The 19,708-nt window shown below is 41.4% G+C and overlaps 1 protein-coding gene across 3 annotated transcripts in view; it reads left to right on the forward strand.

Moving 5' to 3' along the window:
• Positions 1–19,708, forward strand: part of esyt2b (extended synaptotagmin-like protein 2b) — a 57,499-nt gene that overhangs the window by 11,946 nt on the left and 25,845 nt on the right. For all 3 annotated transcript variants that reach the window (XM_033638734.2, XM_033638735.2, XM_033638736.2), the window contains exons 5-7: positions 951–1,023; positions 5,672–5,761; positions 12,355–12,410. In XM_033638734.2, coding sequence (XP_033494625.1) covers positions 951–1,023; positions 5,672–5,761; positions 12,355–12,410 — 219 coding nt within the window. The remainder of the gene's footprint in view (positions 1–950; positions 1,024–5,671; positions 5,762–12,354; positions 12,411–19,708) is intronic.

A 19,708-nucleotide genomic window follows, 5' to 3' on the forward strand; every position in this document is an offset into this window, starting at 1 on the left:
CTGCAGCTTTCTATCCAACAGCTCATTGTGGCTGCTCCTTCTTGTTCCATTGTTCCCTGCAATATTTACAGCAAGCTGAACGCCTTAAATGTGAAACAGCAGCGGTAGGAAATCTAGCTCTGATACCGTGTAAGGAGCATGACCAGTAAACAATGAGGTTATCAGTGAGATGAAATTTAAAATAGTAATGCTGAATTTCACACCGCCATGAAGGCAAACTGAATCCATTGCGGGAATAGCGGACTCCACCACTAACAATAAAAAACACAATTAGAGAGGTAATTATTTATGTTAGTACACTGAATGGGTATTACTGGGAAAATACAGACCATAAATATGATCAAAACGGAGCTTGATTTCATAAAATCCTTTAAAATCTGGAAAACATCAGGATTTATAATGCTTAATGCAATAATATGCAATATATTTTATAACATGCATTGATATCTTGATAAGCTGCATTAGCATTTGGCACAATACACAAATAGTACCTTCTGATATGCCACTTCTTTTTTGTTTTTCTTTTTTATGATTATTTATCTGTATGGCTCGTGTGCGTATATGTGTGTGTGTGGGTGTGAGCGTGTGATCATCTGTAGAATGTTAATGTACCGTTACACCAGCTGCACAGCAAATTTCGTCGTGCAATGTGCTATGACAATAAAGGCATTGCATCCAGTTCTATTAATATGACTCAGAGAGCTCAGTGACTACAGTGATGTCACATCTGGAGGAGAACCCTGTGATGCATGTTTGTGTTTATATTTATACAGCAGGAGTTTTAAAACAACGCCACAATGATGATGAATAAAACATGGAGTCAACATGATGTCTGAATTCAACCATTGCCATGTCTTATCTGACCATGAAAGTCATTTTAGAATTGATAAAACATAAAGGCAGCCTTGCACAGGATGTTTTTATTCATACTCTGTATTTCTGTGACTCAGCTTTGTTGGCAACACGGAGATTGATGTGGACATCAAACGCTACTACTGCAAAGCTGGCATTAAGAGCATCCAGGTAAGGGACTTCTTTTTGTCTGATTTGTTTCACATCCTCACAGAGGTGCTTTCCTCTGGCATGAGTCCTGGCCCCAACAATGGTTGTCAGAAAAGGAACATGAAGCGTTGGATATAAAGTGGCACAGTGACTTCGGGTAAAGGTCTGTCTTGTCAACTCCAATTTGAGAGGCTTTTCAGTAGTGGGTGAACAGAGGCTTTGAATTTTGTATCACATACAAAAATAGGATGCTGAAGGTATTTGGACAGGAGCATTTCTCTTTTCACTAGAACATTATTTTTTCACATTTCTGAGCTGTGGCATCTTCATAAATGTCTGTATATATTAAGCTTTTAGCAGAAGTGTGTGACTTCATTGTATCCTGGCTTGAAAGCAGAAATTACTCGTGTACTGTGTGCTCACACTCATGAGGCTGCCATGGAATGGTGAAGTAAATGATAACTAAAGTAAAATCATCATGTACTGCAGCTGTAAACAATCAGTATGAACTGCTCCAGAGCACTGGTTTCAGACCCTCTATTTTTAACCTGAGACCCCTTCAAAATACACTCTGGCCACTTTATTAGGTACACCTTGCTAGTACCGGGTGGGACCCCCTTCTGCCTTCAGAACTGCCTTAATTCTTTATGGCATAGATTTAGATTCAACAAGGTGCTGGAAACATTCCTCAGAGATTCTGGTCCATATTGACATGATAGCATCACACAGTTGCTTCAGATTTGCTGCGCATCTATGATGTGAACTCCCGTTCCACCACATCCTAAAGGTGCTCTATTGGATTGAGATCTGGTGACTGTGGAGGCCAACAGTGAACTCATTGTCATGTTCAAGAAACCAGTTTGAGATGATATGAGCTTTGTGACATGGTGCGTTATCCTGCTGGAAGTAGCCATCAGAAAATGGGTACACTGTGGTCATAAAGGGATGGACACGGTCAGCAACAATACTCAGGTAGGCTGTGGTGTTTAAACTATGCTCAGTTGGTACTAAGGGGCCCAAAGTGTGCCAAGAAAATATCCCCCACACCATTACACCACCACCACCAGCCTGAACCGTTGATACAAGGCAGGATGGATCCATGCTTTCACGTTGTTTACGCCAAATTCTGACCCTACCATCTGAATGTCGCAGCAGAAATCAAGACTCATCAGACAGGTGAGCCTGTGTGAATTGTAGCCTCAGTTTCCTGTTGTTAGCTGACAGGAGTGGCACCCGGTGTGGTCTTCTGCTGCTGTAGCCCATCTGCTTCAAGGTTCGACGTGTTGTTGGTTCAGAGATGGTTTTCTGCAGACCTTGGTTGTAACCAGGTCCAGCCTGTCTGGCACCAACAACCATGCCACATTCAAAGTCACTTATTTCAATTTCTTCCTCATTCTGATGCTTAGTTTAAACTTCAGCAGGTTGTCTTGACCATGTCGTGGTGCCTAAATGCATTGAGTTGCTGCCTCATGATTGACTGAACAAGCAGTTAAACAGGTGTACCTAATAAAGGCGCTGGTGAGTACATCATTGCCTACTTGCAACTAGGGGTGCATCGATATGACTTTTTCTGCTCTGAAAGATACCTGGGCTTTGGGTATCGGCTGATACAGAGTACTGGTCCAATACCAGTGTTGCATTAAGAAGCTGTAAGCTCCATTGTGTGGAAGTGACTGGGATCATTCTTTTTTGTGTAAGGAAACATCAGGCTTGACTTAAACTTTGCTTGCATAACCTTGATTTCAGTTCAGAATACCTCCAAACAACTGACATGTTTGTTGTTAGCTCCCTCAGCTATGTGGCCTCCTGGCACGCTGCTGACGCATGACTTAGTATGCGAATGTTTGATCAAACGGAAAACACAGAATGTAATTTAATAGATGAGCCCCATTGTCATAATACCAGATGCAGCTATTTGAGTCAGTGTCGGTTAGATGTCCGGTACCAAAATCTGGTTGAATCATCGCTACTTGCAACTCTGTGCTGCTGTCATCGCATTTATAAATGTTGTGAACAGTTCAAGAGTTATTTCCTCCTCCGAGATTTTTTAATTCACTATCCAGTATTCTCAAACAAAAAAATGCTCGAGACAAATCTGGAAAAAATATTTCTGTATTGCAGAAATGTTTTTTTCTTCCTTCCTATTCTATTTATTGTCTTGTCTCATAAAACTGCTCAGGTGGGTCTCACATTGGAGACTGCCTCTCTGCAGAAATATAAAGACAGCCAAACAGCAGATCTGCTTAAGAGAAAGCAAAATATATAGAGAATCATAATACAAAATTAGACAATAAAAATATAATTATTGAATTATTCACACATTACAGTAAAAGACTATAATTATCTCACTGCACTTGGCCCCTCCTTGATTAAATGTGTGTAAACATAATAAACATAATTTTAAATAAATAAACTTTGAAAAATAATAGATTTCCATAATAATTTGCATCTTCTTCCCTGAGAAAATTCTCCTGCTCTCTGTCGTGCCTGACTACCTCAGTGTGTTTATGTGTGTCTGTGTGGGTCTCATTGTTTTTGTATGTCCTTGGCCTTTTTGCTGCAGTGGAACATAGCAGGCAGGGAAAACAATCAGTGTGCCTCCTTGGAGACCGAGTGCTGTTAGGTCTGTCCCTGGGAGACATTTGTTGCTCGCTGCCCCCATTATGTAACTCAGGGAGACCTACATACCTCCCCAGCTCATTATCAGCCAATAATACATTAGTCTCTCCATCACTCCTCCTTGAGCTGGTTTTCATTACACAGAGCAGGTGCATTTGACTCCATGGTAACGCTTAGATTATCGATGGCTTTGTGAGGAGTGGGGTTAAGTGCTGCCGGATATTGGCCTATTGTTATTTATTTAATATCAGCTTGTTATGTGGTCCCACTACTATGATGGAGGTCCGCTCCTTACCACATAGAACGTACATTGAAACTGCTCTGGGGCTGGAGCCAATCCAAGCTGATACTGTGCAAGAGGTGCGTCCCACGATGGACAGGCTGCCGTACTATCACAGGGCTGACACAGAGAGACATTGCCCATATTCACTTCTACAGCAAATTTAGAGTACCAGTTACTTGGACTGGGGGAGGAAGCTGAAGAACCTGGAGAAAAACGATGCTGACCCAGGCAAACCTAATACGGCAGGGCCCCAGGTGGCCGATGGGTTCGAATCTGGGACCCTCTTTCTGTGAGGCAACAGTGCGAACCATTGTGACTGATACGTCAGTACTTAGAGACTACAGAAATGATGCATGACTGTGTCATATCCAGAAGTGTGGACTCAGGTCGCATGACCTCGACTCGAGTCAGACTCAAGTCACATATCTGATGACTTTAGACACGACTTGACAATATCAAAAAGCACTTGCAACTTGACTTGGACTTCAACGCCATTGACTCCTTCACTAGGACTTGACATAAAAAATACTTGATACTTTCCCCAAAGCCCAAAAACGAAAAAGGCATGTTATTTAAAAAGCCATGAATCAGTTCATTTCCATACTTTTCCGTACATTAACACTACACACTCTTAGTTCCCCAGATCCACTTTGTTTGAACCAATCCGACAGCATCCAATCAAGCTGAGGTAGAGAACCATGAAGTTACATTACGTTACTGAGCGCCAGTTGGAAAAATCTAAAGATAATTTTGTTCACATACAAAAACTATAGTCAGCAAAAACTAAATTACAACTTTTGTCTTCTTTTGACATTTAAAGTTGCACAAAAACACATGGTCTTGGGTAATATTAACATAATTAGCAAGCTAATGCTCAGATAACGTTATTACTCCTTTATTAATGTGGTATTACGTTTGGTTCATGACTTGTTTGAGACTTGAAGCTAGGTACTTAACTTGGGATTTGACTACCAAGATTTGAGAATTATTTGTAGCTTGGAAAAATATAACTAGTTCCAACCTGAGGTAATAACATTGGGATGTAAAAGGCCTCATAGAGAGGGAAATTATTGTTGTTATAATTTTGATTTTTGTGCATATTCTTGCATTTAAATTTAAGTTTGAATTCTTGTTCATACCCCTTAGAAATTCATGGATATAAACTTCATTTGGTTTGCCAGCTGACTCTCTATTTCATTTTCTTAAGAGCTGATTTAATCTCATTGGTGACAAAGTGTAGGATTTGTTTCCCAGTTTTTGGTAACAGCATCCATGGTCACAGAAATAATGTGAAGTCTCAAAATGAATGCAGTGGCATTTACTTCAAAGAGCTGCATGCAAACACTGAAAGAGCTTTATTAGTATTGCTTATGAGAGCCTTATTGGTATTGGGTTCTCTGCTGTAATTGCTTTCTCACCAAGATTTTATTGCTCTCCATCCTGAAAATACAAATATAGCCTCAAAACAAATGAACTGGTGCTAGTATTTAAACACCCTTTGTTCTCCGGTGAGGATTAGAGCAGCTATGTGGGGTCCACATGACACATGTAAAGCACTTCCAATACCATAATCCTTTTAATTGTCATAGTATGTTATGGAGAAGGTGGAGGATGACACAGGGCAGGTGTGAAGTCAGGCTGTGATCCAGTTTCCAACCTGACATGTATGACAGCTAACGGCTCCACCGCAGAGGAATGTCAAGGGCCAGCGGGGTGTGAGCTCCCTATGTGTATGTGTGTCAATATGTCCCTCTTGTGTTTCCATAGATCCACGGCGTGTTGAGAGTGGTGATGGAGCCGTTGCTGGGTGATATGCCTCTCATTGGAGCTCTGTCGGTGTTCTTTCTCAAGAAGCCAGTAAGTCCAGACGCTGATAACATGACACCAGTTAATTCAATTAAAACCTGTTTAATGGGGCAGCAGTGGAAGTTATAATGACACTGCAGTCTGAATAAATGTAATATGATCAGAGTAGGGGCTGTTAAAATGGTATTTGCGATATTGAAAAACAAAATTAGGTATCTCCTAAATCTTTTCCAGCATCTGATATGATGCAGCAATGCAATATATTAACCATTTATATTATAGTATCATTTTAGACACACCTGATGATTTATTTCTGAGGTTTTTACTGAGGTTGGTCCCATTTCTGTGAATATGACAAAATATCCTGGATATCTTTTATATGCAATTGTGGTTCTTTGTTAACGTTATAGTCTTGGTAAATTTTTATAACATTGCAACTCATAAAACAAATATGTTCTTGGTTTGTTGCTTTGTTATCTGTTTTTCCTTTTTCAGGCAGGAATAATTAATGTAAATTAGCCTTTAAATGTTTATTTCATAAGTCACATCACAGCTGAATCACAGCACAATGTGTTCCTTTCATTTTACAGCCCTGACTCCCAGTTTGTTTTCCCACCCTGGCATTGCTTTCGTCATTGTCTGCGCTCCTGCAGTTTAAACACTCTACATCACTTTACATGATTTGCATTTCACATCACCCTTTGTTTGCATAAGTAATATTTTCCAGTGCACATCTCATCGATCTTCCTGCCCAACCCCTGTGCAGAGCCACTGCTGCACAGCTTAAAAATGTTTGGCCGATTTATACCAAATGGGAGGACCCAGTGGAATAGCAGAGCTTTAAATAGCTCCAGATGAAGCCAGCCCTACTTTGGCAGATTTCTCTACCCCAGGCACTTAGCTAAAGCTCAAGGTGGAGATACTGTATTACTGTGGGAGGCAGGAGGGAGAAAGCAGCAGCTTCACTCACTAAATTGTGGCGCAGTCCCACATGTGCACACACATACACACACACTTACAGTACGTGTCTTCTTCCTGCTTCTAGACGATGAACATTACGTTGGTATAGTGCACGAGAGAGAAAATAAATTGCAAAAGTAATTTCCTGCGGGCAAAAAAATGTCGACATTGTGTACCCTGGAATCCAAATAACTCATCTTGTATCTCTCAGCGTGCCATACAAGGCCTGATCCGGAGTGCCAAATGAAATAGAAACATTTCCAGACCATAAGAGGTCTTGGCCACAGTGGGGCTGTGCGATCGCGCTAACGCGACTCAGTGCAGTGTAAATAAAAGGATGCAATACATTCTGCTGTGAGACCTTGAAAGAGAGTCTATGGCTCAGGCTCAGTTAAACAGTTATATTTTAAAGAAGGACTTATGAAGCAGAGTCTAACAGTGAAGAAGTGAAAATGATGATTTTTTTTACATTATGGACAGACGTATAAATTAATTAATGGTTTTAATGTGTTGATAAATCTTTTTTTTTTTTTCAAGTAGATCACTAAAAGGAATAGTTTGAAAATTGTGAAATAATCACTGAAAAATGTAGACAATCAAAAAAACCTTATTTTAATAACTGATCATTGTGTTAGAATGTGTTACATTTGCAGGTTACAGCTTCCTCAATTTGATGATACCTACTTGTGTCTTTTTGAGATCATTATAAGTTTTTGGTTTTGTTCTGTAGGTAAGAAAAATTTTTTTGTGGGAATAGTTCAATTTTTTTGCAGAGGCAGCTGCCCCAGTTTCAAATGTCAAGTCGGCTTCAACAGTGTGACAAAATGTCAAAATTAAGTGATCGAGGGGACCAAACTATTACTGTAATGACTGTCTTGAGAATAGCATAAAAAAAACTTTCAGAGCTGGACCAAAACACATAGCTTTTGGGAATATGTGCCCAGAGTTAGATGAGAAGTTTGATGCCACTCTGATGTTTGTATGTTAAATATGAAGCTCCAGCCAGGAGACATTTAGCTTAGCTTAGCTTCGCATAAGATTGGAAACACAGGGTCCTGACATACCCTGGAATACCTGGACAACCGTTGACCAATTTTCCAGTCATGAAAACTACATGGAAAACGAGAGAAAGAGTAAGCTGAGAGCTACTAGGCTTTCTATCAGCACTCCCTCGAGTATTTAACATTACCATCTGAAAGGGCTTCGGTAAGTCATGTTCAGAATTATATTAACGTTCAAATAATAGTTTATGGATGAGAATATCAAGAATAGTCTGCCCAAAGTTATGCAGTGGAAACGTTGTGAACACATCCCCAAGTCATGGTTATAGAGATCGTCCAAAATGTTTTTAAGGCCGATTCCGTTACCGATTATTAGAAATGAAGAAGACTGATAACAGATAATTGGAACCAGTGTAAAGCTTTGTTTCAATGCGTCTAAGCATCCTATGTTCAATTAAATGGTGCAAAAGAGAACTTTTCAACATTATCTTTGATGTCATTGATCTTCCACTGTCTTTGCATGTAGCCGGCCTTCCCTGGTGTCGGAATGTGTAACACTCCCACAGGCCTACGGCACTTGTAGACTTTTTCTTTGGTGCATCCAGAGAGAGACAGACTGGATTGCTTTTTTTTATCATGAAGGCCAGTGTTACTGTATAAATCTGTGGTATATCAGTGAAGTGTATGAACTACACTGTAGACTGAAGTCTCTAATAAAGGGTGATTTATGCTGCAATCACATGAAATCATAGAAAAGGTAGACGGCACACTTGGTATCGTATTAGTAAAACTAGGAGAGGCCAGTATAGAATACCAGCAACATTCAAAGTCAAAATATTTTACATCACTGTACATCTGCAAATGTGTTTGCATTATTCATCGGTTGGGCGTACTTTATAAGCATGTACGAGATGATTTCATAGATCATTTATAGCCATAGAGTGCACCTCTTCTAAATCAGACTGCTGCAGAAAAGAACATATTAGCATATGCTGCAATCCCTGTCTGTCATACCAGTGAGATCATAAATGAAAGTCCCAGAAAGTCCTGGAAAATGATCTCTAGATAAGCGTGGGAAGCCTGCAGGGCGAGGCAGCTTGTCTGGCTCTGTCCAAAAACTTGTTATCTCCAGGAAGCTGTTTTTCCACTTTGGATTTTGTATGGATTAAACAAATGAGACACTCAGACTTAATTAGTGACCTTCAGAGGTGCTGGTAGGATTTAGTTACCTTTAGACAGAGCCAGGCTGGTGCTTATTCTTGTATTCCTGTTTCCAGTCTTCGTGCTATACTAAGCTAAGGGGCCGTACACATGCCGCATCTTCAACTGCCTGGAAATGGCAAGGTGCCACTCTTGTGTCTTTTTCTGTGCCAGCTAAGGAACCTCAACAAGCACCATATCATAGCCTACTTTCCTGAAATCCTGAGTGCAGAGCTTCTCCAGGCACTGTCTGTGTGTAGGCTTGTTGTCCATGGGACAGATGAAAAGCTCTGTGTAGCCCTGTACTAACATAATCAACTTCTTGTTCATATTTATCACAGACTGATATTTATGGATAAAGGAACAAATAACTGTCGCTTGTAATTGGTTGGTCTTCATCACATGACATTCGGTGCGTGCTGCTGCATTCCAAAAGTCTAAACTTTGTTTATCTCAGGGCACAACCGCTGCTCCCTGAAAAATAGGCAATCAGGAACGTGTGCGCGCCACTCTGGCGTTTAAGTGCGTCTGCCATGCGTCTACATTGAAAACAATGAATTTGAGGGCACAAAAACGCAGCATGGGTACAGTCCCTAACTGCCGTCTGGCTGTAGCTTCATGTTGAACATAGAGACACAAGAGGGGTATCGATTACTATCCAACTGTCGGCAAGAAAGCAAGCAAGTGCCTTTCCCAAATGTCAAAACTTTTCCTTTAAAGTGTCTAATTTTGTCTTTACAGAAGTCTGAAACCCAAGTGTATGAAATTATTGGTGATATCAAACAGAGAAATGCAGGAAACCCACAAAACTGAGAAGCTTGAACCTGAAAAAGACATATTATTTCTGAATTGATTACTTGCCACTAGGTTTATAGTTGGAATATAGTGCTGTTTATTCAGCACCTCCTTGTCACCCAAATATAGTCTTTTGACTGCACCATGGAAATAATTTGCAGTCACGGGTGTGTCCCTCTACATCACCTTCCCACAACACTCAGACATCTCCACCACATCATTCACAGCCCCGCAGTGCTCTCCTCTCCCCTGTGCTGTCAGTGCATCTGCTGCAGTGTAAGCACCGTCGGCTGAAAAGTAGGGTGGGAAAGCCTCATTAAGAAAGCTGCTTCAGCTCGGAGGCAGGAACAGATCAAAGCTCAGCGAGAGGCAGGATCTGCCTGAATTTCAGGTCTCAGCTGATGCTGTCCACACTGTCTTTGATTTAGTTTCTTCCACTGTCTCTTGCCATATCCAATTTGACATATGTCCGGTGTTGCCCACAAAGTGAACGGAAATTAGTTGGTTTTGACTCTAGAATACTTGTTACTTTCAAACATAGAAACATATATAGTCCATGATCTTATTATACCTTGAAAACTAATGAGACCCCAGAGGCTTGCTGCTGCTTTTATAAATATTTTAGTAGGCAGGTGTTTTTGTAGTCATTTCCATACAAGGATCTGCTGGCCTGTTGACACACAAACTATAGTTAATTGTGGACAGTGCATCCATTTATACACTTTGAAGGTAAAGCAAACTAAAAAGGCAAAAAAAAAACTCCAATGAACTTAAAGGACCTGCATGTGACACTCAGCATTGAAGCATTGAAACAGCATTGAAACAGCAGCAATCCCCTATTTACTGTGTAAAGATATAGTGGAATAATGGAGTCCTAAGCGTAGAATGAAGTCACTCTCCCTCTGTGTGTGATGTAATCCAAGCTCCTCTGTTCAGTGTTGTGTTAGCTGGTCCAGCTGTGTGTGCATGTTAGCAAAGATGCTCTAGATACAGCACAAATGAGATGTTTGTGCCTTACGTAGCAGCTTGTTTTAATCTGCTGGCTTAATATCTCAACCCTGTACAGGTTCATGTTAGTTAAATCGGGAGAGACTCGTTCTGAGCGAAAAGAACACTTATTTACTTGAGAAATGTGAAGAGTCTTTGGCGATTAGACCCCATCTTGATGTCATCTATTCCAGGAGGGTGATAAAGACGTAGGAGATTAGGGAATCCCCCTATGGAGTCTAGATGCTGGTGGTGATAATGGTGGTGATGAGATGAGATGAAGAGGGAGCTGAGGATCTGGATGTGAAGAGGAGTGGGCTTTGATGAGCTGGACCTGGGTTCTGGATAAGGTGACTGGAGGTGAATGGGATGGAGGAGGGCGCGACAATTCTGCCTAAAATGACAGCTGACACGAGCAGAGAGGAAAACAGATTTAAAGTTTGGCAGTAGCAACATGAATAGCTGAAGGAGATCATGGTCAACTGACTGGAGGAAGCAGTGGGAGTGGGATCGAGAGAGAATTGTGAATGAATATAGCATAGATTAGACCAGATTAGTTTATTTGTCCTATTAGGAAAATTTTCTTCACACTTCCATACATCTTGAGTGCCAACCTGACATATATACATACCCCACAGATACAACATGCATTTGCCACACACACATGGATTCTCAACACATAACATACAATATAACACAAACACATTTACACATTTACACGTAAGCATAAAGAAAGTCTTCCTGATTGTACTTACACTGAGCTTCATTTGTTGCCAGAGCTCACGATAGTGTGTTGCTGAGACAGAGACAGGTCTCGAACAAAGCTGATTTTACTGTCAGGATGTTTGGAAGACATGCGGCTTGTGAAAAGTGGGTCCAATATTTACTTCAGTGACGACTGGGCGAAAAAATCCTTCATAATCTGTGCTTACGTTCACTTCTCCCATTAGAGTGAATAGACTCAGGACCTGCCGCTAGTCTGCTAAAGCGCCGGGGCAATGGCGAAACCCACCTGACACAGATACAGAAAACGACTCTTAAGTGCGATGTCGTAATTTCTGAACCGTCTCTGATGTAAGTCCCTGTGTGTATTTCCCACTGGCTAGCTAATTGCTTCCGCTCAGTACTGTGCTCATGCAGCAGTTAATGCTGATAACGCCATCCAGACCCATAGTGATGGAACGGCGTCGGCGAGGAATCATAACTCCTACCCTCTGGTTCCCCCTCACATTAACACTGTTAGCTCTGTCAGCACTTTTGCCGTTGCTAACACCATTTTGCACCGTTAGCACCATTAGCTTCTAGCTGCTGGCTCAGCCACCTCCATTCAAGATTCAGAATCATAGATATGCTCTGAATGTTGCATACAGTCCCTTTAAGTATACAAGGCCAGAGATCTTTCATAATTAATGTTGCTACAGCATAGTAGTTGAAGTAGTGCTTTGTTGTAAGAATTGATCAAAACTGCAGCAAATTGTCTGCAGAACTTTTGATTTATATTATTTTGCTGGGACTTGTGTAGGACTCTTTGTATCTGCTGTTATTAATCAGCAGAGTTTGTTGGCCAGAAAGTAGGATGCCAAGTGGTAAGTGTAGCACAGGGCCAGGAAACAATAAAGTTAAGTGTTTGGATCAATTTAAAGTCATTCACACTTCCAACACTTGCAGCCCTGCTCAACTCTATGTTTTTTTCCTTTTTAGCTTTTGGACATAAACTGGACTGGACTCACAAATATACTTGACATTCCTGGACTCAAGTAAGTAACCTCAAACCTGCTTGTCTTGCTGATCAAGAAATAGTCTTTGTAAGAGAAAATTAAATGAACGTTGAGAGTTAGAACTAGTTTTAGAACAAGTAGGTTTTAGTGTTTGGTTTCAGGAAACTGGCCATTTGCCCACTTTCTCTCATGCCATTAATCACTCATACACTACAGCACTGTTTAACTGTGACTGTGTAAAAAAGGGTCAGCAGTGAAAATCTTTAGAGTCCCAATCAAAAAGTTTCAAAGAACAATAATAGGCACAGATATGGCAAAGGCCCGACCACCCCACCCCACAGACTTTGTGGTAGTTTGCATCTCATTGTAGTAGTTATGCATCTTTTCGATTGTTTTGTGTCTCATGTTAGTCATTTTGTGTCTCTTTAAGGTAATTTAGTGTCTCTTTGGTGCAATTTTTTGTCTTTTTTATTGTTTTGGTGTCCTTTTGCAGTACCTTTGCAGATCCTTGTGGTCATTTTGTGTCTCTTTGTGGTCATTTTGTGTGTCTTTGTGGTTGTTTTGTGTCTCCTTGTGTTTATTTTGAGTCTCTTTGTGGTTGTTTTGGGTCTCCTTGTGGTCTTTTTGTGTCTCTTTGTGGTCATTTCATGTTTCTGTGGTTGTTTTTGGTCTCCTTGTGGGTTTTTTGAGTCTCTTTGTGGTTGTTTTGCCCAGTCGTGTAGTTATTTTGTGTCTTTTTGCATATCCTTTACATCTCTTTATGGTCTTTTTGTCTCTGTGTGGTTGTTTTGGGTGTCTTTGTGGTTATGTTATTGACACTTTGGGCCCCTGGGCCTGTTCATAGGCACTTTCAATAAGTCATCCATCATTCCAATACTGAAAATACATACTGCAGGGGCTACTTTCACTGGACTTTATAGTGTATTTTTACTGGATGCTGTCCTGTCTAGTATGAAGATAAATCCCATCAAATGTACAGACAGTATTTTCTGCTAATGTGTTTTTTTCCTGCTGGATGCCTGTGGTGTCCTTGTCCTTGTTACTGTTGTGATTAAGAGCTCGATCAGACTGGGCTGATGATGTTAAATTTGTCTTTTTGCAAGCAAACACTCAAGTATGATGCATTTCTTTAAATATGTGTGACATGCGGTATGTTCACATACCGCATGTTCCTGTGAATAACCAGATTAGGATAAGAGTTTTATGATCTTACTTGGTTAAAACCGGTCATATCAGGAAGTGTGTTGTTTGTAGCCTGTTTCCTCATTCTTGCTCAGTTTCTCTTGTTTATATTAAGTGTCTTCTCCCCTCCGGTAGTTGTGTGGGCTGAACAGAGAGTAAATGAGAGTTGATTAAGAGATGCTAGCAGCCCAACACAATTACTCGCTGCTGTCTTGAGTGGTTCTTACATTATTTACACCCCGAATAAAGTGACACATGCATGACTGAATGCCCCATGTGATTTTCTGGGATTACAGCTGCTTGTTATATACCCTGCTGATGTGGAGAGACATGTTGGCACAGGCAGTGCTCAGTGGCTGGTCCCCGTCAAGTCTCCTGTTGAGTCCTCCCTCTGTGGGGGTGAAATGGATCCATGTCGCCTGTGCAATGTAATATATATGTGGGCACATGTGCATGTGTGTGGGAGTGTGTTGGTTGTGGAGGAAGGGGGAGCACGTGCAGAAAAAGAGGAGTAAGCTTCTGTGGGAGAGGCCCAGATGGTGAAATCTTAGCTGCGGTGACAGTGTTCCTTCAATGCAGCAGGAGACAGACAGACAGCATCAGCTGCCTACGTGAAGGCTCTCCCACTGTGTTTCTGTTAAACCCTGTTATTATTATTATGCAACAAATGTCTCACTTGTTTACATGTTGTGATGTGTCATCGCTGCTGAGCTGGTTATAGAATCAGAATCAAAACAAGATTAAGAGACTGCAGCCAGCAACACAACTGGCTCTGTAAGGCTGATCTCAGGCACAGTGCTTAGAGCAAAATGCCAGCGCTAACATGGCAACATGCCATAGACTGTATATTAAGATGGACGACGCGTCTCTGCTTCCTGCCACTGTACAAAAATGAAGCCAAAATATCCCAAATATGGATGCTGCCATCTTGCACTGGTTGCAAGAGTGTGTCTGGGCCAGGCTGTCAGAATAGCAGCTTAGCCTTTCACCCAATTTCGCCTAGTGGCCACTTGCAGTATTGCAGTGGAAAAAAAAAACCTGCGGCCCAAAAAGCATTTTCCCAATAGACCACAAAGAGACTGTAAAACAGTTGACAGGACACCTTGAAATGCAAACAAGATCAATTCTGTCTCTTTCTGTTCTTAATTTTTGGTTGTTAGATATTTGTAAAACTTAACTTGAGCCAAGAAAAGTGATTTAAAAATCTGTGATGTCATCACAATGTTAAGTCTATGAGCTGAGCAGGAACTTGCAGGCGGGGTCAGTGAGAGAAACACTACTGTGCATAATGATTGGGCTGCATACATACCTGACAGCTGGAAATGTTTTTGCCGTTTTTTAATTTGGCCCATAGACTGTGAAAAAAATGGTCGTAGCTACTGTGATGTCACCCATTAGCTTGTGGACTCCCATTTTGAAGCACGAGTTTGGTTCTTTGATCTTCGCCATCTTTGTTTTTTGGAGCCAGAAGTGACCATATCTGGGGAGAGGCTGCTGCTGTGGAGGAGCGAGGGATGGATCTGACTGAGAAGCCAAAGACACTATCTGCTGACAGCCTGGCCATGCCCTTAATTATGCATAACTTTAAGCCTTAACAAATGTAAATGGTGAGTTAAAAAAAAACATTCACCGCCTGTAGAGTTGTCAATATAGGGGAAATTTAGCTATAGAGACCAAAACTGTTTTTTGTTCCAGGCTGTAAACAATTGACTGGGGATTGACTGGCTTTTGGAGCCAGCCTCAAGTGGCCGTTCAAAGAACTGCAGTTTTTGGGATGTCCGTGTTGATTTCTTTTTTCAGCTCCGGTGGTTGCGGCCTGGTTTTGCGTATGTCCCATCCACTAACATCAAGGGGGCAGGGTTTATGACCTTTGCTGCAGCCAGCCACCAGGGGTCAATGGAGATGTTTTGTCTTCACTTTTGGGGAGCGGTCATGTCGTCCATGTTTAATACAGTCATTGGTTAATCATTTTTAGCATGCTAGCCATCTTAGGTTAGTGTGTTAGCATGCTAACATTTAATAATTGTCCGGTAAAGTACAGTTGAGGCTGACGGGAATGTTATTAACTTTGGAGTTATTTGGTCATCAACCAGGTAATTTGACCTGATGATGGGGCTGGATGAAAAGTGGATCACCAGATGTATTACAGTTCATCATCAGTGTACCAAATTTAATGGCAATCTGTCCAATAGTTGTTGAGCTGTTTTACTCAAAACCACAAATGCCACCTTATGGTGACACTACAGCAATAGTCAGGGGATCACAAAGTCATTAAAATTCATCCTCTAGAAACCATGAATGTCTGCTAATTCATCTAATAGTTGAGATATTTCAGTCTGAATCAAAGTGGTCTACTGACAGACCTACATTACCATCTCTAGTGCCGTATTGCCAGCATGTCTGAAAACATTATTGCCTGTCAAAGGATGATATAAATGTTTCTTTGACATGGCTCACAAGAGAGTACAACACAGAACCATAGCTGTACATACTGTATATTACAAGGTATGCGTGTGCGTGTCTGCAGTCAGCACTCTTGTCCTCAAATGAGTGAATAAATGGTACCACTTTTGTTACCTTGTGTGCACACACAAAAGCAGTTGCGTGGGGTGTTCCAGTGTTTATGCCAGGGGAGCAGCAAAAATGCAGCAATAAGCGCTGACGCAGCAGGAATCCCTCTACACCCTCAGCTCTCAGCTGGAGAAAAGCACCGTCTCTGATCAGTCCTCCACCAGAGAATCATAATGTCTCTAATCGGCTCACAGAGAAGAGCTGCAGCCTGCCGCTTCAGTGGAAGATACGCTGAGGATTGATCAAATGAATGTTTCTCCTGACTCAAGACACAAACCGAGCCAGCCTAGTTTAGTTTATTTCATTGGAGGTTTTGTCAAAGCAGATGGTGTCTGTGCTGCTTCAGTGCCGTTTCACGGTATCAAAGGAAATTTTTAAAGGAATTTTAACTGGTTTTGCAGGACAATCCTGAGAAAGCCTCCATAATTGTCACTTGTCTATAGAAATGACCCTCACCTATCCAAGTTCATGGCTTACCCATCACAATAAAGTTGCCTTTATGACAGGAAAAAATTGCAAGGTTAAAATTAACTGTGGGCATTTCTAAAACATAAGTTATAAATCCCTTGTTGGATTCACAGCTTTGACTGTATTATCTTCAAACAACGCCTACAAGAAATTCGAGCAAACTCAGAACAACTTTGAAATGTCAAATAGCTGCTGGCTAGTTATAAATTGCTGACATCTGGGTGGTTTGACATTTTGAAACTAGTTTCGTTGTTTGTTGTATTTCCGTCGTTTGTAGTCAGTATTTGTTTATGTACTGTATGTCTGGGGAAAAAGCTGGTTTACATATCTCACTGTTCGCCAGTGGACTTTGTCTCTGAGCTGCTGCATGTGGTGCTTACAGACTGGTTGGCCTGTAGTTGGCCTGTGTGTGCTGGGATCAGGTATTCTTTGAACTGTTTGCTGTCGGAGCTGACAGCAGAGAGGAAATTATTGGGTGTTGTTGAGTTGTTGTGAGCCTAATGAGGAATACATTTCTATATTGCCTTCAGTGATGGGCGACCTGACTCTTTTCACAATTTTGGCGAAAAGTTTTTGGTTTGGGAGTCGACACATGTAAATGTACCCAACCTTTCGGACCTTTTGAGTTTTGCTACTTTTTGCAGTTCAGTTTTTACAGTTTCTTCTTGACACTCCATTATAATATGTTCGACAGCTAGTGCTGGTCTTCTCTTCGATGCATTACTAGTCATCATGTATAAGTTTACATTAATAAAGGCAAAGTATACACAGGAGTAGGTTCAAGGTTCTGTGCAGAGCAGTTAACAACAACACAGTACAAAAGAATAAATCGATTGAAAGTCAAAGCAAAACTGTTACAAAAGTGAGAAAGATTAATAGTAAAAGAATAATCCAAAATAAGTTCAAAGATGTATGCATTTATTCTGTAACTGCTTATCCTCTTAGCGGTCGTGGGGGGCCAGAGCCTCTCCCAGCTGACATTGGGCTTCAGTGCGGAAGTTCAGTTTGGTACGCTTTTTTTCCGTTTCCACTGTGAAGAGTTGTGGATGGTACCAATGGGACCGTTCCGTACCGTCCCCATTTTTGGTCACCCCTCTGTTGGGGTAGCTAGCACACAGATCTGGTACTAAAAGGTGGAGTTGTGAACATTGTGGTCTGTTGATTGCTCTGAAGAGTTACTTTTGGTTCCAAAGGTACCATACCGAAAATGTTTGGTTGAAACGGGGCTTTAGTAGGGCGAGCAGGTGTCCCATATGAGAAGGCAGTGTCCCTGCTGCAGCGGCCGCAGGTTTGATTTCAGCCTGCGGCCCATTGCTGCATGTCTTCCCCTCTTTCCCCCCCTTTCACGCTTGGACTGTCCTGTCTAATAAAGGCAAAAAGCCTAATATTCATTGTAATGAACTGATTCAGCATCCCACTTGTAAGCAGGTAGGCTATGTGAGCTTAATATGATGTTACAGGAAGTCACTGACCAATTATCAGTCGTTCTTTGAGGGGCAAGCAGCAGTTACCTCAGCAGCTTTGTGCTGCATTCATGTGGTGTCGATAATAATCTGAAAAATGATCATACTCCTCACCTGATCTGCTTTCTTTACTTTTCATGATCATCAATGTGTTGTTTAAGCGCTCTGAGCAATACAGTAATACCCATCTTCTTTGTAGTGTCGGCATTTTTTTTTAACATCTTAAAGCTCATGAAAACACCGAAATCAGAAGAACAACCATCCGGGGAGCAACTGAACTCACTCTGGACCCGGGCTAGCAGAGATCTTGACTTGTGATTTAATTGGTCCTCCCTCATTTATTCAGTGTCATTGCATTACTGCAAAACAACAAAATGAGCAGCAGGAAAGGGGTGCAATTTTGGAAGCAGGCCATTCTAGCTGAAATGGTAAGCTGACCGCTCTGATGCTATTCATGGAATATAGCCTAAAGTATTGTCATTGGCTATTCCAGGCAACGGGGGATAAAAATTGCTACAAAATAACGTACAGTAAAACATCTAACTTTTGCTAAGCTCTGATAATTATTTATATTACACAGGTCATGTTAACTCAACAGATGTTACCAAAATGTGATTTGACTGCATCGATCTGTTGTCATTCCTGGGCAAGCAACAGAAGTCCCACTTCGAGAGAATGGTTCATTCAGTCTCGTTCAATAAGTGCAGCTGCCAGACTGCTTGAGCCTGATGCAGTTGCTTCTTGTTCACTAACTGTAGCATTCAGCATGAGCAATACCCTACGATAACAGCGAGTGGGCGAGTGGGAGAAGTCAGGGATTCATGAGCAATCGGATGTTTGACAGGCTGACCTGGTATGTACTGGACAGTACAAAGAGTCAAAAAGATTAGTTTGTTTTCGCCCATGGGCAATACAGTGGTGCAGTGGTCAGCACTTACAGGAAAAGGGTTTCAAACGCACTGGCTGGCTGGGGCCTTCCTGTATGGAGTTTGCATGTTCTCCCCATGTCAGCGTGGGTTTTCTCTGGGTTCTCCAGCTTCCTTCCACAGTCCAAAGACACACAGGGTAAATTAATTGGTGACTCTAAATTGCCCGTAGGTGTGAATGTGAGTGTGAATGGTTGTCTGTGTCTGTGTGTCAACCCTGTGATAGTCTGGCAACCTGGTGTACCCCACCAATCTCCCAGTGTCTGCTGGGAAAGGCTCAGCTGCTTTTGCCTTGCAGGTAGCAGTAACTAGAGAAATGGTGAAATTGTGAGATAAGTTGGAGTTTAAAGGCTCCTAGCTATCTGTGTAACTCATGTCCGCAGTTTGGTTTTTCTTTGTTTCCTAGTTTTTGCAAATTTGAGAGGCTTTGCTTGTCCATAAATTGCAGTTTTGTATTGTTTAATAATTTTTACATGATAAAACAGATGTCAAAAACTCTTTGATACTGTTCGTAATTACAGCATTTTGATTTTGTCAGGCAGCACAGGAGGTCTAATTCGTGTAACTGGATGTTCTTGGTTTGGAATCTGGCAGCTTTTAATTGAGTCCATTGTAAACACCCTGTACCTAATTCAGCAAGACAGCTAGGACAGGAGTTCCCAAAATTTATAACACTAATTATATACAGGCTGTCACCTAGCTACTGTAGTTGCGACCCTGGTGGACA

Source organism: Epinephelus lanceolatus, chromosome 20 (genome assembly GCF_041903045.1).
Source record: "Epinephelus lanceolatus isolate andai-2023 chromosome 20, ASM4190304v1, whole genome shotgun sequence".
Lineage (NCBI taxonomy): Eukaryota > Metazoa > Chordata > Actinopteri > Perciformes > Serranidae > Epinephelus > Epinephelus lanceolatus.